A 21,513-nucleotide genomic window follows, 5' to 3' on the forward strand; every position below is an offset into this window, starting at 1 on the left:
GAGAGGTATAGAGGTGGATTCAACTAAAGTAGAGGCAGTTCAGAATTGGGCTACACCGAGGAATGCTACCGAAATTCGGAGTTTCCTAGGGCTGGTCGGCTATTACCGAAGATTCATCCAGAATTTTTCCCGGATCGCTTTACCCCTGACCATGCTAACCAAGAAGGGGGTAAAGTATGAATGGACTGAATAGTGCGAGAGGATTTTTGAAGAACTGAAAGAAAGATTGACGACAACACCAGTACTCACAATTCCAGGAGGTTCTGGACAATTTGTGGTGTACACGGACGCGTCTAAGAATGGATTAGGGGGTGTGTTGATGCAGGATGGGAAGGTAATTGCTTATGCCTCACGATAATTGAAAATGCATGAATATAATTATCCCACCCATGACCTTGAATTGGCCACAAGTTTGAAGTATTTCTTTACGCAGAAAGAATTAAATATGAGGCAGAGATGGTGGTTGGAATTGGTGAAGGATTACGACTGCAATATCAATTATCATCCCGATAAGGCCAATGTGGTGGCAGATGCTCTGATTCACAAGTCCATAACATTGACACAGGTAACCACCCAGCAACGGCTAATATCAGAATTCCAATAGATGAGATTGGAAGTGATAGCATCAAAAGAACAGAATAGTTTGTCAACACTGATCGTTAAATTCAACTTACTAGAATGAATCCGGATAGGCCAAGCCTTAGACTAGCAATTGACGAAATGGAAATGCAGGGATGAAGCAAAGGGTAGCAATATTTACTCCATGGTTGAAGGAATTGTGCGGTATAAGGGCCGCATATGGGTGCCCAAGGTTGACTCACTCAAAGAGGACCTCCTGATTGAAGCGCATACCGCTCAGTACTCCTCTCACCCAAGGAGTACAAAGATGTACAAGGATATGCAACTGCTGTATTGGTGGTCGGGCATGAAGAGGGACATAATCAAGGTAGTCCACAAGTGCCTTACTTGTCAGCAGGTGAAGGCAGAACATCAGAGGCCAGCAAGACTACTAGAACCCCTTCCGATTCCTATACGGAAGTGGGAGGACGTGGCTATGGACTTTGTGGTGGGATTACCAACCACCCCTAGGGGGTCTAATGCAGTGTGGGTTATTGTGGACCGACTGACAAAGTCAGCACATTTCTTATTGATAAAAACTACGTTCACTATGACACAATATGTAGAATTGTTCATACGGGAGATAGTACGATTACATGAGATTCCAGCTTGAATTGTGTCAGATAGGGATCCAAAGTTTACATCCAGATTCTGGGAAAGCTTGCACCGTGGATTAGGTACACAGCTCACTTTTAGTACCGCTTTCCATCCGCAGACCGATGGTCAATCCAAACGGGTGATTCCGGTTTTGGAGGATCTACTACGAGCATGTATGTTAGATTTTAAAGGAAGCTGGGAATCGAAGTTACCACTGGTAGAGTTTACATACAACAACAGTTACCAGGCTACAATCGGTATGGTTCCGTATGAGGCGCTGTATAGACGGAAGTGTAGGACACCATTGCATTGGGATGAGGTAGGAGAGAGAGTCATGTTGGGTCTAGACATTGTGGTCAATACAGTGGATCTGGTTGCTAAGATTCAGGACAGGATGCTATCAGCACAAACCCGATAGAAGAGTTATGCCGATCTAAAATGGAGGGATTTGGAGCTTGCAGTAGGGGATCATGCATTTCTCAAAGTGTCACCGATGAAAGGGGTACTGAGGTTCGGCAAGAAGGGAAAGCTCAGTTCAAGGTACATTAGGCCTTTTGAGGTCTTAGAACGAATTGGGACTCGGGCTTATCGGCTTGCTCTACCACCGAGTCTGTCTGGAGTCCATAATGTGTTCTACATATCCATGCTTCGAGGATACGTACCTAACCCCTCTCAATTGATTGGTCACGCATGCGTGCAGTGGACACCAGATCTGTCCTATGAGGAAGTGCTGAAGCAAATACTTGATCACCAAGTCCGGAAGTTGAGGAACAAGGAGATCATAATGGTAAAGGTTCTATGGGGAAACCAGCTGATGGAGGAGGCAACGTGGGAATCTGAGTTGGATATACGCAACCTCTACCCCGAGTTATTCGGTAAGTCAAATTTCGAGGATGAAATTTTTTGTTAAGGGGGGAGGGGGGGATTGTAAGGCCTCAGGAGCGTAACTAAGGAATTTATTTACAAAATAAATTAAGGACACATGAGTGCTAATTAAGGGTTTGAAGTTTATAATATTTTTTTACCAAATTGAAGAAAGTTCTACCTAAATTCTTGTAAAATAAATTCATACCACACATTACAATAAAATAGAATTATGGGATTTAATGGAATCATAAGGGAAATACCTTATTTAAGTTAGTGATGATTAATCTTAGTTAGCCTAAGTTAAAACAGTCAAAACCTAAGTATAAAAGAACCTAGGTTATTGTGTCGGTATTTCTTCTCATCATTCGTTGAGTTCCCGAAGTCATCTCCGTCTTAGTGCCTCCGACAGCGTGACCGGGCGACGATTCACAGTGCCTGAGCTCTGGTCAAGCGGCGCATGGTGCAGCTCCTTTCCAGCAGAGACTTCGAAGGAGAGAGGCAAGTACATTCCGCTTATGAGGGTATGGGGTTCAAATAGAATGGATAGGCGATCGGTGAAATCTGTTCCTAGGGTTTATGCAGAGGATGATCGATTGTTATTGAGCTGCGATTTGGGGTTTTTGTTGATACAGTCTGACCTGGATGTTGTTTTGCTGTTGACACTGATTTAAGTTTGTATCAGATATTTAACTCAGATTAATTACTAATCTAGGTTGACCTGATTGAGAAAGTCCTAACTGAGATGTTAGGCAGTTGGAAAGTCCTGGTGAGTGAAGCCAGGCAGATTGGAAATCCTGGTGAGTGAAGCCAGGTGAAAACCCTAGTGAGTAAAGCTAGGTGCAAGTCCTGGTGAGTGAAGCCAGGCAAGGGAAAATCCAGATGGATCAAAGGTGATCGGACATCTGGTGTTGAAAAGTCCAAGAAGGAAGCTTGGCATGCGAAGTCAGAGAGGGCTCGGTAGCTCGTTCTCTAGGACCAGATGAAGTCGGAGAGAGCTAGGGAGCTCGTTTCTCCGGACTAGGTCAGAGAGGGCTCGACCCGGACTGAGTCAAGAAGCTGGATCGGTCGGCAGACCGATCCAGTGAAACCTTGGACACCTGATCGGTCTGCGGACCGATCCAGTGAAACCTTTATACCTGATCGGTCTGCCGACCGATCAGGAATTGATCAGTAGCTACTGAACGTTTACTGATCGGTCTGCAGACCGATCAGAAATCGATCAGTAGCCTACTGTGATGTTACTGATCGGTCAGGAGACCGATCAGGAAGCTGTAAACGTTTGGGAAGAACGCTATCTGATCGGTCTGGGGACCGATCAGATTAGTTCCTGATCGGTCCGCAGACCGATCAGGAGCTGTGCGTATTTTCAAACACCGCTAGCTGATCGGTCTGGGGACCGATCAGATTAGTTCCTGATCGGTCCGCAGACCGATCAGAGATGATCCAGAAAGCATGGATCGGTCTGCAGACCGATCCACAGTATTGTTTGTTTTGCATGTACTTTTTCTGATTGCCGTATTTGTCTTCACCATCTGTTTTTAACCATCTGCTGTGAGTCTTTCTAGCTTGCAGGTTGCAGGTCACATTCGCATGTTTGGATTCAAATTAAGCTTCATTAATAGAAGGAGACAAGTACCCTTTTCACTGTAATTTGCTGCAACAGATACGTTTGGGGCATCAACGTTCACTGGCGAAATCCGATTACGATTGGGCTGCTCAGTTTGACTTCTACCCATTGGTTGGTATCCAGAGACGCCAGTGATTTCCATTGGCATGTGTTCAGAGAATCAGAAGAGGAGGAGAGGTGATTGGCTACGCCTTGCTGGCAGCAGCGATTCTGCAGACGGCGGTGATACGAGCAGAGAGACATAAGTAGGAAGAAGAGGAGTTCAGAAAGTTAATGCTCTGTCTTTTGTGATCAAGCCTTCGAGAAAGCAAGTTGGTGAAGCTGTGAGCTTTTTGCTGAGAAGGTTGATTGTGCGCTCTCTGCTCTGTTCTCTTCTCCGCGTGGCTGTAAGCTCATCTTAATATTTTTCTCAGCCACTGTAAGTCTTGTGCTTAAATCTATAATCATCTGAGACTTTGTTGAGAGGTTGCTCCACCGAGAAGGAGACATCTTTAGCCGGATCTTGTCCGGGGTGTGATCTACCGAAAGATCAAGGAGTCGTCCTCCTTACGGACACGCCGAGGAGTAGGGGCAAGTTATCCCCGAACCTCGTATATCCTTGTGTCTGCTGTGTTTGTTTTCTTTCGTTTTAGTTTTTCTATTTCCGCTGTGCTGTGCTAACAAAGTTCTTGAAGAAATTTCTGTTTAGTGTTTTTCAAAGAGGCTATTCACCCCCCTCTAGCCATCTAAGATCCCAACAGTTTTGAGATATTCTATTCGGTCTTGCTATTTCTTGCGAGTTATTCCTTCTTTTTTTCGGTTTTCCGCAATGGATACAGGAACTTCGCAAGATTTGGCCATTCTTTAGGGTCCTTCAGGTCGATTTGAGTTCTTCGGATGGTTGTTCAGATTGGGAATTTCAAAGGAACTGGTTCGGATTCACTTCAAGTTTTCCGGCTTTTATGTATGGTTGGGAATTTCAGAGTTGGTGTGACATAGAGATTTCAGATGGTTCCGGTTTTGGTAATTGAAAATTTGATTGCGAGATGGTTTTGGTATGTCTCACTGAATCAAATCTCTGATTTGAAATCTCTTCTTTTAAGCTTCGGGATTTTATTTCCATACGTTCAGAGTTCCGGATTGATTGAGGTTTAAATGTCTGTATTGTTGCCTTTGACATAGTTGTTTCCTACAGGTTGCTCTTTGATTCAATGGAATAGTTGTTGTTACTTGTTTAAATGTCTGTAGGAAACTCCTGTAGAATCATTGTGTTAATAGGTTTAAATGTCTATCCTTTGGCATAACTGACAACTCAATTAATTAACATCTGATTCCAAGAGTAGTACCACTCAACTTTATTATCATGGAAGACTAAGTCCACCTGCAGGGTTTACATGATAAACCTTATGAGCTCCTCAAGGGGGCATCATTAGCCTAAATAATTAGGACACAGTTTCCTTCTATAATCAACAATATGTTGGGATAATTTCCCTAGGTCAAATTTGACCAGTTTTGCTAAGCTTGAGTTGAGTCAAGCTTGAGTCGGGATTTGAGTTTTGATATTTTACAATATAAGGAGATTGCTGAATCAATCATTCGATTATGGAGATGGTCAAAGGGTTGACCAGGTTGATGAGAATACAAGTCAAGTAGGTCAAGGTTGACAAGAGACTTGACTGGAAAGTCCTAACTGGAGGTTAGGCAAATTGGAAATCCTAACTGGAGGTTAGGCGTATGTTGACCTCCGCAAGTGTAAGGATATGTCGTAAGTAATAATAAAAGATATCGAATCCACAGGGACTGGAATAAGCACTAAAGATGTCTCAAAGCGAGTTAGCTAAACAACCAATCAATTGATTTACAAAGTCTAAGTGTAACTATGAAAGGTAAACAAAGAAATAAAAGAATAAGAAACAAGAATAATGGCAATGATAAAGGTATGTTCTAGGAGTTTTGGTTTCGTTGTAATGTTATTCAATGTAATGATCTACCAAATCTTATTTCTCAATTGTCCATTATATGTAGAAGGTTGCTGGTTCCCTCTTGCAATAGACAACCGGCCTAGGACTGAAATATATATAAATGCGATCAATTAGGAATGAACCCTATGTTGTCCTTACACGGGCTTGCCTGTCACGTGCATCCCTCGGAAAATCAACATAGAAATCACTACTTCTCAACCTCATTAGATATAAAGATTAATGCATACAATCTATCCTACCCTCTTGAAATACCTAATTTCCCCTTCAAGATTACCCCTCAAACGTCCTTACACAGGCATGTTCCAGTCATGAACGTCCCTCAAAAAATCGAATGAGGAATTACCTCTACAAGATCCACAAGATATTCGAACATTCAATCAAGCATGGTAATTAAGCCCTAATCACAACAATCCACACAAGAAAGAATAGATACAAACAGGGTAAAATCATAGAAATAGAAATGTTGACAAATCCACAAGAGTTTACATCAAATCTCCATTACAAATACTCCCTCCATCCTAGAACAAGAGATCTAGTCCATGGAACAAGGAAAGAATCCAAAAGAAGAAGAAAAGATAAACATCTTGATCTCCCAAATCCAAGAAAAAAAAAGGGAAGAAAAGCTTATCTACGATGAAGAACCGTCTTCGGATCCCATCCTCGCTCCCCGGAATTGAAACGTTGAAGATCCGCCCTTAGAATTGCCGAAAAACCCTCCAAGAAGGTGAAGGAACGCCCAAATCTTGAGTTTCCCCAAAAAGGGAGAAGATCCCCTTCAAATCTTGAAGAAATTTTTATATAGAGGTGAGGTTCGGGCGCCACACGGCCCCGAGGCACGGCCGTGTGAGGTTCACATGGCCAGAGCCATTCCCTTCTCTGCCAACCTTACACGGTCGTGTGTGGTACACGGTCGTCGCTCCGCCTCTGTAAATCTAGCAGGGTCGTGTGGTGTACACGGCCAAGGCCCCCTTGCTCACTGGAAATCCTGCACGGCCGTGTGATGTACACGACCAGGGCCTTCCTGGTCTCTGGAAATCTCACATGGTTATGTGGTGTACACGGCCAGGGCAACCCCCCATGGCAAGGTCGTGTGAGATACAAGAATGATGCCTTCCTCCTTTGCTTCGCTTGCAGATTTGACCTTAAACACAAAACCTTCACCAATTTCGACTCCTGTGTACAGAAAATGCATAAAAGCAGATCTCCAAACAAAAAGAGTAAATATGCTAAAAGGAAAGGTTGAAGTATAAAAATACGTAGACAAAGCATGTGTAAAATATGTGAATGTGCGTCAAAACATGCTAAACAAGTGTATACAATCTACGCACATCACACCCCCAGACTTAAACCTTTACTTGTCCTCAAGCAAAATGCTGCAATATAAATTCATATACTCTACAATGCTCTCATATCCCTAATGCATTCTTCTAACTCTATCAAAAGATTTCATTAGTAAGCATGATCATGAAAACAAGTTAAGTTTGGCTCAAGCATAAGTACCCTGTGCAGAGTGCAAATAAAACAACTCAAAACTCTTCAAGTTTCAATCCATGTCCTAGTCAAGTCGTCATCAAGTTTGAATTCCTAATGTTTCCAGTGATAGACAAGTAACCAGTGATAGACACTTACTTGCCATACACTTGGTTCATATTTCTCAATCAACCAAGGTCTTAAAGGCGTGCTCAATCTCAAGAGAAGCTAAGCAGTCATTTCCCCAATAACCTAACTCGGTCTCAAAGGGTGACTTGCTAGATTCCACTCACGACAACTATTTTTTATATCCCTTATTCACTTCTTTTTTCTGTTTTTTCACACTTTTTTGTTCATAAGTATTTGCATTATGCAAATCTTATTCACAAATGTACTTTTGGCATAAATGTTGGGATATTTTGATTTTTCCAAATAAGCTTACATGATTTGAGCCTCATCCAGTAACCAAAATGAAGTTTGAGAAATCACCATGGAAACCAAGTACTAAACAAACAAGATGAATCATGACTATTTTAATGATATCAACCATTCAAGCATCAAGTATAGTGAAGTGAAGATAAGATTCTTAAGGTCAAGCCAAAACTAAAACTCATCTCCATATGATACTTAGCTTATATCATGCTACCAAAGATAGAGAAAAAAGGTTCATTAATCATGCTACTAGCATCATTTACAACATCATGAATCTAGATAATGAACGTGCTAACATTTTCACTTAAAGACAAGAAAGCATATAAATGAAGTTTGATGTTCTCAAGATGAATGCCACAGGAAATCAAAATAAAATGCAAGAAATAAGCAAAAACAAAAAAACAAACAAAGCAATTCAAATGCATCTAATGCATCCCCCCTAGACTTAAACTTTTCATTGTCCCAATGAAAACTAAAAACAATGTGGAGGAGATTTTAAGAGAAGTTACCAAGTGATGAGCTCCAAATGGTTGACATTCATGTTTTTAAAGATACTCCTCCATCCAATACTCACATTCCTCCACAACTTTGAATTCTACAACAATATGATAGACAAGAAAAATTAAGTAGAGGATATATGTTTATTATAAACTCAAAACTAAAGACATAAAAGAAAATAAGGAAAATGAACTTGGGTTGCCTCCCAAGAAGTGCTTGTTTAAGGTCATTAGCTCGACCACCTCATTAGATTCATCTAAATCTCGCTCTTGGAGGGGTAAGATATTTTAGAACCCTCCTACCAGGGGTTCTTGTTATGGAGAGAGCTTTCATCAATGGAGCTACAAAGTAAAGTATAACTCTCTCCATCTTCATCTTCTTAAAAGTTTTTTTAGGTGGTCGAAGACGGTTCAGATTGAGCTTCCAATCATTAGCCCAAGTGAAATCTGCACATGCAAAAAAAGTACAAATCTCCCACAAACATATTAGATACGATAGAGCCATAACCATATTAAGATAAGTAGAATAAGAAATAAAAACTGAATCACATCAAACAAAGTCAATGATAGGTACCTCTATAAAATTTTCCAAAAGATCACAAGAAGTACTAACCTTGCTTTGCTGAGAAATACCTGATATTTCTAAACATGTGGATGTGATTTCCTCTGAATCAAATGATGGTTCTGGCTTAGGCTCAAGTGTTGGCGATATCAAAGATGGTGATTCTTGAGACTCAACCATATCTACATGAGTCCCTACACATTGGTCCACAACATGCTCAATCCTTGCAACTCTTACAACATCTAAGGATTGTGTTGACAAAGGAGGTGATTCTTGAGATGCTGCTTTCACAACACAGCTCCCTACACATTGTTCCATATCAACATCATCAACACAAACATCAAAAAGCAAACCCACATCAATATACTCAATAGGAGAATCAACTATAGGAGGATCAATAACTTCACTTGCAGTTTTAAATTGATCTACCACATCACATTCATCATCTGAAAATTTAATGTCACTACAACACCCTGTAAAATTTGGAGATAGATCTGAAAACTGATTTACCACTGCTTTATCTTCACAATCCTCATCTGAAGAGTCCTCATCTTCATATACATTCAAAAATTTGCACTCAACCATATCAGTGTCACAGGATTTGCCGAAGTCTTTATTTTCATCGACCCCCACTAAACTTTGTGGAAAAGGAACCCTTAGTGAAGGTCCTGGGAAAGATTTAACTTCCTTTTTACCAAATTCCCTTTGAGCTTTTGGAGGAGGTCCAACTTGCTTATCTAGTGTTGATGTGATCAATCATTGAGGGAAAGGTACTTGTGGCCTTTGGGAACTTCCTGGAGAAATGGAATTGAGTTCTTGTGATCTTCTATTATTCTTCTCCTCAATTCTAAACATGCCCTTCTTTAGAAGTTCTTCATGATTTTTTTCAATTCTCAACCCAACATCATCACACTTTTCACTAGATCTTATCTGTGAAGGAGGGGGATCTTCTTTAAACCATTTTAAAACAATACTTTCAATCTTTGCCCCCAAATGTTTGAACTCCCCGTTCTGTGACTTGTGATTTTCAAGACTCATAGATGGTTGAGTTACAATTTGTTTGATAGGCTCTATAGCATTTATGACTTGCACTTCTTGAATATTTGAAGGAAATTTCATCCAACTTATGTTCGACCATTCATGGAGGTTCAATGTCACTTGATCAATTAATGTATATGCTTCATCTACACTTTTATCCATAAAAGAACCTTCAACTGATGAATCCAATATACTCTTGTCTGAAAAATAAATTCTCCCATAGAATATGTGTAGAATCAACCATTTTTCAAAACCATGATGAGGGCACTGTCTTTGAAGACTCTTGAATCTATCCAATGTTTCAAATAATGATTCTCCATATGCCTGAGCAAAATTTGTTATGCAATTCCTCATATACACTGTTCTACTTGGAGGGAAAAAATGATTCAGAAATTGCTTCTCCAATTGCTCCCGACTTGTGATACTTTGAGAATGGAGAGAATATAACCAAGTCCTTGCTTTATCCTTGATACTAAAAGGAAATGCCATCAATCGAATTGCATCTGCTGACACTCCTTCACATTTCACCATATCACAAATCTCTAAAAATGTTTCAAGATGCAGATAAGGACTTTCTGATACTTCTCCTCCATATTTGTGACCTTGTATCATGAAAATTAACTCTGGGTCTAGTTGGAAACTTTCTGGTTCAATTTGAGATTGCACAATGAGAGATAAAAAGCTTGCAGAAAAAGGAATAGAAAAATTTCTCATGGGCCTGCTTGACATATTAGTGCTCATGGATGTTCAAGAATCAAAAACAAGAAATAAAATGCAATATGAAAAGCAAGAAAGAAAATGCATAATTTAAATTGCAAGAAAGAAAGTGCATAATGAAAACACGAAAGAAAAGACAAAAGGAAAAATAAAAATGTCTAAAATAATTCATATGTCAAAGATTGCAAGATATGTTTACAAAAGAAAAGAAGAAAGAAACTAGATCAAAAGAGAAACAGAGAAAAGTTAGACTAAAATGTTAGAATCAAGAATGCAGAATTAGAATTACAACAAAAAGAATTGATAAGAATGTTATACAAGAAAGGAAAAACTTATGAAAGCAGAATTCTAAAGATTAGTTACAACTATGCTATTAAAAAGAAAAGAAGAGTCATGTTTAGTCTAACCCAATTGATAATCTCAAATGTTATAGCCAGTCCCTAAAAACGGCGCCAAAAACTTATTGACCTCCGCAAGTGTACGGATATGTCGTAAGTAATAATAAAAGATATCGAATGCACAGGGACTGGAATAAACACTAAAGATGTCTCAAAGCGAGTTAGCTAAACAACCAATCAATTGATTTACAAAGTCTAAGTGTAACTATGAAAGGTAAACAAAGAAATAAAAGAATAAGAAACAAGAATAAGGGCAATGATAAAGGTATGTTCTAGGAGTTTTGGTTTCTTCGTAATGTTATTCAATGTAATGATCTACTAAATCTTATTTCTCAATTGTCCATCATTTGTAGAAGGTTGGCAATTCCCTCTTGCAATAGACAACCGGCCTAGGACTGAAATATATCTAAATGTGATTAATTAGGAATGAACCCTATGTTGTCCTTACACGGGCTTGCCTGTCACGTGCGTCCCTCGGAAAATCAACATAGAAATCACTACTTCTCAACCTCATTAGATATAAAGATTAATGAATACAATCTATCCTACCCTCTTGAAATACCTAATTTTCCCTTCAAGATTACCCCTCAAACGTCCTTACACGAGCATGTTCCTGTCATGAACGTCACTCGAAAAATCGAATGAGGAATTACCTCTACAAGATCCACAAGATATTCAAACATTCAATCAAGCATGGTAATAAAGCCCTAATCACAACAATCCACACAAGAAAGAATATATACAAACAGGGCAAAATCATAGAAATAGAAATGTTGGCAAATCCACAAGAGTTTACGTCAAATCTCCATTACAAATACTCCCTCCATCCTAGAACAAGAGATCTAGTCCATGGAACAAGGAAAACATCCAAAAGAAGAAGAAAAGATAAGCATCTTGATTCCCCAAATCCAAGAAAGAAAGGGAAGAAAAGCTTATCTATGATGAAGAACCATCTTCAGGTCCAATCCTCGCTCCTCGGAGTCGAAACGTTGAAGATCCGCCCTTAGAATTACCGGAAAACCCTCCAAGAAGGTGGAGGAACGTCCAAATCTTGAATTTCCCCCAAAAGGGAGAAGATCTTCCTTCAAATCTTGAAGAAACCTTTATATAGAGGTGAGGTTCGGGTGCCACACGGCCCCGAGGCATAGCCGTGTGAGGTTCACACGGCCAGAGTCATTCCCTTCTCTGCCAACCTTACACGGTCGTGTATGGTACACGACCGTGGCTTGCTTCCTCCAATGCTCCCCTTGCACGGTCGTGTAGATCTACACGGCCTGCACTGGCTCCACCTCTAAAAATCTGGCACGGCCGTGTGGTGTACACGGCCAGGGCCCTCTTGCTCACTGTAAATCCTGCACGGCCGTGTGATGTACACGGCCAGGGCCTTCCTGGTCTCTGGAAATCTCACATGGTCGTGTGGTGTACATGGCCAGGGCTCCATCTGGCTTCAAATATTTACACGGTCGTGTGAGGTTCACACGGCCATGGCAACTTCCATCTCTGCTGCATCCACACGGCCAAGGAACTCCACACGGCCTGGGCAACCCCCCATGGTAGGGTCGTGTGAGGTACAAGAATGGTGGCTTCCTCCTTTGCTTCGCTTGCGGATTTGGCCTTAAACATGAAACCTTCACCAATTTCGACTCCTGTGTACAGAAAATGCACAAAAGTATATCTCCGAACAAAAAGAGTAAATATGCTAAAAGGAAAGCTGGAAGTATAAAAATACGTAGACAAAGCATGTGAAAAATATGTGAATGTGCGTCAAAACATGCTAAACAAGTGTATACAATCTACGCACATCAGCGTATGGAAGTCCTAACTAGAGTTTAGGCAGTGGTGGAAGTCCTAACTGGAAGTTATGCAAATTTGAAGTCCTAACTGGAGTTTAGGTAGTGGTGGAAGTCCTAACTAGAGGTTAGGCAAATTCGAAAGTCCAAGTGTGATCTTGGAAAAGGAGAAAGTCCTGGTGAGGAGCCAGGCAACAGAAAGTCCAAGTGTGATCTTGGCAAAGGTTGTAAGTCCAACCATGTGTTCTTGGCAAGGTAAGTCCTAGTGTGACTTGGCAAGGTATAATCCGACAACTAGGGTGAGGCCGAAGGAAGCTCCTGAAGGCAAGGCGTAAAGGATGGGAGATATCCGAGGGATGCAAGGATGATGGAGGAGGTTAGAAGGTTAGTTCGAGGTTGGTCGGGTGTGGCCAAATGCTAGGCATGGAGACCCAACAAGTCACGGTTGACCAGGAGTTGGGTTGGAGGCTTTGGACTTGAGTTAATCGATCAGTCGATCGATTGGAGGGTGCTGTAATTATGGGAAGGCTCAATCGATCGGTCGATCGATTAGGAGGTGAAATTGCAAGCACATAAGCCTTCCCAATCGATCGGGCGATCGATTGGGAGCTGCCAATCGATCAACCGATCGATTGGGCAGGGAATTTCTCGCGCGATCGCGAGAGCACATAAAGGCGCTAAATCGATCGAGCGATTGATTCAGGCAGTCCCAATCGATCGGTCGATCGATTGGGCAGTAGAAGTTCGCGCGTAGACGTGTGAGCACAGAAAGGTGCTGAATCGATCGGGCGATCGGTTTAGGCAGTCCCAATCAATCGATCGATCAATTGGGACGTGACCATTGCGTAGGATGCAGGTGATGGACGGCTGTGATGAAGTGGTGCTGATGTGGCAATCGATTGGGGATGAATTGGATCGATTGGGAGGGTTGTTTAAAGCCTGGGCGGAGCATTTTCTCCACAGATTTTTGAGATCTATTTTCTGCGAGCTTTGTGTGATCTTCACAGCCTCTAGCACTCACGCCAGTTCTTGAAGGCACTTGGGAAGCATCTCCAAGGTTCAAGAGGCAACACCAAGTAGCAAGAAGAAAGGTGTATTTATTTGTATTCTTGTAGTTTCTTCTTGTATTTGTGTTTGTGTTGTGTGTGAGTTTGTACGAGGCTTCTCCGCCTCCAGCTGCGACCGAGAAGGAGGTTTTCATAGTGGAGATAGCGTGTCGTGTGTGGATCCTTCGATTAGTCACCTCTTCTTGAGGTGGATACCAAGTAAATCCTACTTGTTAGCATTGTATAGTTTGTTTTCGAGTTGTATTCCACTGCAAACCATCAAGACGGAGCAAACGGCACAAGTGCGCGACGAACCGCTATTCACCCCCCTCTAGCGGGCACAAAGGTCCCAACAATTGGTATCAAAGCGAGGTCGCTCTTTTACGGACTAACCGCCAAGAGAGCAAGAAGCTAGAGGAAGAAGAAGATGGAGTCCAAAGGACCGCTCGGATGGGACATCCGGATTCCACCTCCATACGACAAAGAGGACTTCAATTTTTAGAGGAACCGATTGGAGACTTGGTTCCAAATGGATTGGAACCAATGAATGGTCTTGGAGGACCCATTTGAAGCTCCAAAGGACAAAAAGGGGAAGCACCTTCGACCTCAGCATTGGACCGAGGAACAAAAGGAGCTAGCAGAGGCAAATAAGGAGGTAACAAATATATTGTTAAACTTATTACCCTCTAATATTATTGTGAGTGTAGGTGAATACACAAGTGCAAGTGATCTTTGGAAAAAGATCATTGCATATCATGAGAACCCTACACAATTCCAAGGTGTGGAGGAGCCCAAGGAGAAGGGCTCAGTGGTCCAAGAGGAGAAGGACCAATCCGATGTTGACACGAGGTCAACATTCAAGGAGGAGAAGGAAGATGAGGAGAGATCATCCACATCTTCAAGAGAGGAAGAGGTGGAAGCATCCACATCCTCATGAATTGAAGAGGTGGAAGCACCCACATCCTCAAGAGGAGAAGAAGAAGATGATGATGCCACCTCCACAACACAAGATAAATCAAATGGAGGATTTAGTGCTACCCCTACAAGCAAAGGTATAGAAATTTGCATTGTGAATAATAAAAATCATATCATTTGCTTTGAGTGTAGGGAGCATGGGCACTACAAGAGTAAGTGTCCCAAATTGGCCAAGAAGAAGGGTCAAGTAGTACCCAAGGGCAAGGAGAAGCCCAAGGAGATTGGTCCCACGGAACGCAAGAACAAGGAGCATATTGTGTGCTTCTCATGTAATCAAAATGGGCATTACCGGAGTCAATGCCCTAAAGGGAAGAAGCCAATCAAAGGTAGAGAAGGAAGCACAAGTCTAGGGGGAGCTTTTAAGAGCAACCCCAAGGTAACATTTAATGATGCAATTCCTTTTAGAAATGGTAAAGAGCATGTTAAAAATAAGGTACATCATTTAAATGATAATTGCCATGAGATTAGGAGGAATGATAGAAGTAAGGACAAATATATTCCTCCTCATGCTAGATTTACCACACCTAAGGTTAGGAAGGTAGATAACTACTTAGGCAATAACTCTAAGGACTTTAGATATATGCCTAAGAATAGAAATGCTCAAGGATTCAATGAAAACCCAAAATCTAGGGATTTATGGAGTGAAAATCAAGGCTTGAGGACAAGACTTGATCATTTAGAAAGGACCCTAGCAAGAATGGAAAATATGCTTAGGGGTCAAAATGAGCATAACCAAGGAAAAGATAGACAAGAGTCATCCAATGGCTATAGGGGTTTGGGATACAAACCTAAAGCCAAGAAGGATGTGACTTCCTTTCATAGGGTTCCATATAGTTATGGAACCAACCCTAGGATTAGAGGTCAATTCAAAGATACTAGGGAAGGAATCCCCAAAAGTACTTTTGGCAAGACCAATGTGACTAAGACTTTTAAGAAGTCTAACAAAGTCACAAAGAAGGTCACAAGGGAGACCATCCCTAGAGTTGACCTAGTAAAGGTGACTAAGGCTCCAAAGAGGCCAAACAAAGTCACAAATAAGGTTACAAGGGGAGTTAGCCCTAGAAGTGACCTAGTGGAAGTGGCCAAGGCTACTAAGAAGCCTAGAAAGGTCCTTAGGAAGGTATCTAGGGAAGTCATCCCTAGTGAGTATCTAGAGCATCCAAGGAGCACCAATAGGTTTTGGGTTCCTAGGAGCATATTCTCTACACCCTAAGATGGGTTTAGAGAGTGTCAACTCCAATTGGAAGGGTAGTTAACCCAACCTTGTTAAAGTTGACACTTGAGAGCATTTTCAAGATTATTGTTAACCTTTGAAAATGAAAAGGATTGTAAGTGTTACTCTTTGAAAGAGTAAAATGTGTCAAAGTTTGACAAGTTCAATCTAATTTAAATTGACACACTTGAGAGAAGCAAAAGTAATTCCAAATTTGGAATTCGGCATTTTCTTATGGAATTAAGGGAAATGTAAACCTTAATCCAAATTGTCACTCTTGGAAAGAGTAACATGTGCCAAAACCTAATAAAATTGGATTTAATTTAACTTGGCACAATTGAGAAAACATAAGAAATACCAAATTGGAGTTTTGGTATTTTCTTAGAGTAATTAAAGGAAAATCTAGGTCCTAATGTAAGATGTTTACTCTTTGGAAGAGTAAAATGTATCAAACTTTGAGGATTTGAACTTAAGTTAAATGGGCACATTTAGAAGAGGATAAGAAATGCCAAGTTGGGGTTTTGGCATTTTCATAGAAGGTTAAAGGCGAATCTAAGCCTTAATTTGATTTCATTTACTCTTTGAAAGAGTAAAATGTGCCAAGTCTTGAGGAACTGGACTAAAATTTAATTTGGCACAAATGCAAAAAGAAATACCAAGTTGGAAATTTGGTATTCTATTGAGGGGTTAAGGAAAAATTTAAACCATAATCAAATTAATTACTCTTTGCAAGAGTAAGTTGTGCCAAACCTTGAGGAATCACATCAAAGGTAAGTTGGCACACTTGGAGAAAGTTTAAGAAATGTCTAGTTGAGATATTAGTATGTTCTTAAGGGATTAAGAGCAAAATTAAGTCTCAATCTAAATGTTTGATCCTTAAAGAGAGTAATATGTGCCAAACAAATATTTGAGGATGAATTCTTAATTTCAATTGGCATAAATAGAAAAGGGGTAAAAGAAATGCCAAGTTGGGTTTTGGCATTCCTTCAAGAGATGAGCAATATAAGCTTAATTTTTAAGGTTTAGGTTTAAGGATACTTAGATAGATTATCTAGGTATATTTTATTTATGTTAAAGTGCCATGATTGATTTCCTATCATATGTCATGACATCAAGTGTTGCATTCATTCTTATTATGAAAAATATAAAAATACCATGTCATGTCATACATACATCATGTAGCTATAGCATGTTTTCTTTTGAAAATTGCTTATTTTGATGTATGCCATGTAACATCATGCATTATGTTAATTTCCTTGTAATTAAGGACAAAAGGCATTTAATAAGAATGGTAAATATCCCAACAAGTGGGATTATACCAAATGATATCTTAGGTGGAGGATCATAAGTTTCTTAATGCCTAGATAGATATGCATGATCCCTTAGTTTAGGGCAAAATCAAATATACATCTCACAAAGAATCATAAGGTGACTTGTATGTGTTTTAGCACACATTAGATACAAGTGAGATGTTAGGATGGTGAACAAAACACAAGATGTTGATTTAGTGCATCTTGTTGAGTTTTAGGTTCATCAAAGCACATAGTCATGTGACTTCCAATCATTGGAAAAGTTAATGTACAAGTCATGTGTATTGAGCACAAAGAACATGGTTGAATATTGGTTTTGAAAATGATTTTAAAATGCTTTTGGAAAACCTTGGTGAAAACTACCTTTTGATAGTGATCATCATTGAATAGTTAAACACAAACTTGAAGAAAACACTAAAGTTTTTATAAGTTTTTAAATTTGTGTCAATCTTTGAAAATAAGAAGTATTTTCATAGAAAACTATTTTTCCTTGATAAAGTATACCATAAATAATATCTACATGAATTTTTATAATTTTTAGAATTGTGTAGAATTTTTGGGGAGTTTTCAAATTTCGCTGAAATTGAATTTCAGGAAATCAGGAACCCAATCGATCAGCTGATCGATTGGGATGGGTTCAATCGATCAGCCGATCGATTGGGAAGCCAATTCCCATAAACAAAAGGGTAGTGAATCGATCAGCCGATCGATTGACTCAGGCTGGATCGATTAATCGATCAATTCAGAGGGAATTTCTGCGAGCAGTAGCTTGCGGAATCGATCAATGAATCGATTGAAGTGATTTCAATCGATTGAGTCCCAACTTCAATCGATTGGGAAGTTTGATTTTGGCTTGAAAAGCTTGATTTCAGCACTTCAAGTCACTTTAAGTCCCATTAACCACTCCAAACCCCTTGGAATACATTTGTATACGTTTAGGGGGAGTTTTTCATGATGAAAACAAGTATGGATTGGCATTGAGAAGAAAATTACTGCTCAAGGGGGAGCATTGAATATAATGAATGGGAGTTTCATTGGGAAGTTGATGCATGCTTTAGGATGAGCATTGTGAAGTGAAGTAGAGCTCAAGGGGGAGCTTAGGCGACAATGAAGAATTTGAGATCTTCATTATGGGGTTGTTAACAACATATGAGGTTGTAAACAACGTAGAGTTAACTCTTATAGAGAAGAGTTTAATTTCAGTTTTTGATGTGTGACAAAGGGGGAGAATGGAAGGTTAAGTTAGGCCTTCATCCCAAGAAGGGGGAGTTTGCCCTCTATGAAAGGGAGAGAATGAAGGGAACCTTCATTCATGCCTTGTCATGAAAGGGTTAAGGCTATGGGAGTTAGCCTAGTGATAAAGAAGAAGTTAAGGCTATGGGATTTAGTTTTGTGATAAAGAAGAGGTTCAAGCTATGAGATTTAGCCTTGTAATAAAGAGGAGGTTAAGGCTATGGGATTTAGCCTTGGTATAAAGAAGAGGTTAAGGCTATGGGATTTAGCCTAACTTAGAAGTATTGTCAAACATCAAAAAGGGGGAGATTGTTGAGGCAATTTCCCTAGGTCAAGTTTGACCAGTTTGACTAAGCTTGAGTTGAGTTAAGCTTGAGTCAGGATTTGAGTTTTGATGTTTGACAATATAAGGAGATTGCTGGAGCAATCATCCGGTTATGGAGATGGTCAAAGGGTTGACCGGGTTGATGAGAACACAAGTCAAGTAGGTCAAGGTTGACAGGAGACTTGATTGGGAAGTCCTAACTAGAGGTTAGGCAAATTGGAAGTCCTAACTGGAAGTTAGGCGTATGGAAGTCCTAACTGGAGGTTAGGCATATGGAAGTCCTAACTAGAGTTTAGGCAGTGGTGGAAGTCCTAACTGGAGGTTAGGTAAATTGGAAGCCCTAACTGGAGTTTAGGCAGTGGTGGAAGTCTTAACTGGAAGTTAGGCAAATTGGAAAGTCCAAGTGTGATCTTGGCAAAGGAAAAAGTCCTGGTGAGGAGCGAGGCAATTGGGAAGTCCTAGTGAGGAGCCAGGCAACAGAAAGTCCAAGAGTGATCTTGGCAAAGGTTGTAAGTCCAAGCATGTGGTCTTGGCAGGGTAAATCCTTGTGTGACTTGGCAAGGTATAATCCGACAACTAGGATGAGGCCGAAAGAAGCTCCTGAAGGCAAGGCGTAAAGGATGGGAGAAATCCGAGGGACGCAAGGCTGATGGAGGAGGTTAGAAGGCTAGTTCGAGGTTGGTCAGGTGTGGCCAAATGCTAGGCATGGAGACCCAACAGGCCACAATTCACTACAAGAAAAACCCTCATAGATATCAGTGGAACAACAATAGTTTTAAGCAAAAACTGATGTCTTTGAGTATTTTACACCGATTTTTCCAAAAACCAGTGTCTATGAGCGCAAATTTTCGCTCATAGACATCGGTTTTTTAGCTGATGTCTATGAGCGCCTTTTTTTTTGTTAATAGACACCGGTTTTAATAGCAGTTTTTAAAACCCGGTGTTAATGAACCAAAAAAATATAATTTAATTTTTCCACCAGCCAAAATTTACAACACTTCACAAAGTTCCCTCCAAACCTAAACCAATATCGCGCCCCTTCTCTCAGCCTAAACCTAAACCTAAACCTCCGACCATCTCTCTCAGCATCATCTCCCTCTTCTCCTTCCTGGATCTCTTCCCCTTCCTGGATCGACGTCCCTTCCTCTCCCGATTAGGATCAAAACCACCTACTTCGGTCCTAAGCAAAATCGCAGCATAAATCGTTCCATTCTGCCTCCTCGTCCGATCCTCTCTTCCTCCTCCTCCTTCCTCTCTTCGCTCTTCCCGGCTAAGGTAGGGGCCGACGAGATCCGAACAGCGAGAGGACGCCCACGACCACCATGGCACGGTTGGTCGGCAACGTGAGGGAATCCGAAGGAAGAGAGAACAACACCGAGATCTCTGATCTTGTGTAAAGGGGTCTCCTTCTTCTAAAGCAGAGAGATCGAGTGCAGTACAAGAATAATGAAGTATGTCTACCTGCTAAAACCCTAAAATTACAGGCATAAAGGGCTCTCCGTGCTTCATTTTGTCCTTCTCGGCCTCTTCGCTCGCTGGGTACACGGTCATCTTCAAAACCTCTCGTTTCCTCTTTCATTCTTCTTAATCGTCTGATTGCTAAGGGTTGAGGATGGGGCGGGGGAGGGTTGAGGTGAGGAGAATAGAGAACACGATCAATAGGCAGGTGACCTTCTCCAAGAGGAAGGTCGGGTTGCTGAAGAAGGCCGACGAGCTCTCTGTTCTCTGCGACTAATTCACCATCTCGAATATCTCTGATAAACGGTTTTTGATCAACTGTGGAAGTCCGGATCCTCTCTAGCAGGTGACGTGATTCCCGATCCCTTCGCTCGATTCCTCTCCTCACGTGGTGTACCCGATCAGAGTTTAGACATTAACAGTTTGAGGGTTGATTTTAGGTGTTTCGCAGTGACAAAATTGGCAAGTTGTGCAACCGAGATATCTGAAAAATGATTCAGCAACAATGCTCTAGAGTTGCCAAACAAGTGTGGAAGCCACTGCCCTCTTTTATGCACAAGGTCATTTCTTCCTTCGCTTTGCCTTTGTTTTAACGCGCTGCATATGTTGATTTGCTATTTCGCCCTACAGAGAGGGATTCATAGTCGTAACAAAAAGGCAATGGAATTAGTGGCAAAAGGGTGGAGTGCTCTACAGGAAGTAGATAGGGTTATCGACTATGCCGATCGGAATGACACTCGCCTCATCCCACAACTCAGAGTATGGACTCACAAACTAACTGAATAATCTTTTTTCTCTCTAATCGAATGTTTTTCTTGTATCCTTCACGAGCATACACTCGCTTTCCTCTTATTTCCTATTGAATTTTCAATAGAAAGCAGACTTTTTTTTTTAAAAAAAATTTGAAGAGAACACCTGAACAACTGAGATAGGTTCATTTCAGTGGTATGTTCTTGTTGCCAATAGGGTGCAAAGGAGAACTTTGAATTGGCTCTTGAGATTGACAACATGAATACTCATGCACGATACTGGTTGGCCAGGATGCACTTTAAGTACCATGTTCCTGGGGCTTGTAAAGCAATGTGAGTTATTGACTTCCCTAGCTTCAAATTATAGTATATGCTGTTCATAGCTTGGTCTTTGTCCATACAACAGTGCAAATGTTTCTCTCTTTTATTACTTCAATAAATATGAAATCTAAAGCCATCTTTTTTTTCATCTAGAAATTAAGAATATTGGTGGATAAAACTATATGAAACTGCTCAATTCCATTTATCTTTTTATAGTTTGTCTATTGTAAAAACATAGATATACATGTTACAAAGACTAAGATTATATCTAACATTGAAGTTTTGTACTTAGTATTTTGGTTGACTCGT

The 21,513-nt window shown here is 40.7% G+C and overlaps 2 protein-coding genes and 1 non-coding gene across 3 annotated transcripts; all 3 read left to right on the forward strand.

Moving 5' to 3' along the window:
* The first annotated feature begins 1,708 nt into the window (after positions 1-1,708).
* Positions 1,709-20,411, forward strand: LOC122054862. The gene is made up of 2 exons (XM_042616287.1): positions 1,709-2,090; positions 20,281-20,411. Exons 1-2 carry the CDS (start codon positions 1,709-1,711, stop codon positions 20,409-20,411), a joined length of 513 nt encoding a protein of 170 aa, XP_042472221.1.
* Positions 9,920-10,025, forward strand: LOC121968802. Its single transcript, XR_006108338.1, has one exon. It is a non-coding gene; the product is annotated as a small nucleolar RNA R71 (small nucleolar RNA).
* A 185-nt stretch (positions 20,412-20,596) lies between the features above and the next one.
* Positions 20,597-21,220, forward strand: LOC122054863. The gene is made up of 3 exons (XM_042616288.1): positions 20,597-20,694; positions 20,765-20,893; positions 21,101-21,220. Exons 1-3 carry the CDS (start codon positions 20,626-20,628, stop codon positions 21,218-21,220), a joined length of 318 nt encoding a protein of 105 aa, XP_042472222.1. The 5' UTR covers positions 20,597-20,625.
* Positions 21,221-21,513: the final 293 nt, after the last annotated feature.

The sequence above is a fragment of the Zingiber officinale genome, chromosome 3B, assembly GCF_018446385.1.
Source record: "Zingiber officinale cultivar Zhangliang chromosome 3B, Zo_v1.1, whole genome shotgun sequence".
Lineage (NCBI taxonomy): Eukaryota > Viridiplantae > Streptophyta > Magnoliopsida > Zingiberales > Zingiberaceae > Zingiber > Zingiber officinale.

Excerpts from the sequence above, each read along its gene's own strand:
- LOC122054862 (XM_042616287.1), top strand. The coding sequence starts at position 1,709 with ATGAAAGGGGTACTGAGGTTCGGCAAGAAGGGAAAGCTCAGTTCAAGG. Across the intron at positions 2,091-20,280 it reads CCTCTACCCCGAGTTATTCG|GGTTGAGGATGGGGCGGGGG; the intron begins GTAAGTCAAATT and ends CTGATTGCTAAG.
- LOC122054863 (XM_042616288.1), top strand. The coding sequence starts at position 20,626 with ATGATTCAGCAACAATGCTCTAGAGTTGCCAAACAAGTGTGGAAGCCA. Across the intron at positions 20,695-20,764 it reads TGCCCTCTTTTATGCACAAG|AGAGGGATTCATAGTCGTAA; the intron begins GTCATTTCTTCC and ends TTCGCCCTACAG. Across the intron at positions 20,894-21,100 it reads GCCTCATCCCACAACTCAGA|GGTGCAAAGGAGAACTTTGA; the intron begins GTATGGACTCAC and ends TGTTGCCAATAG.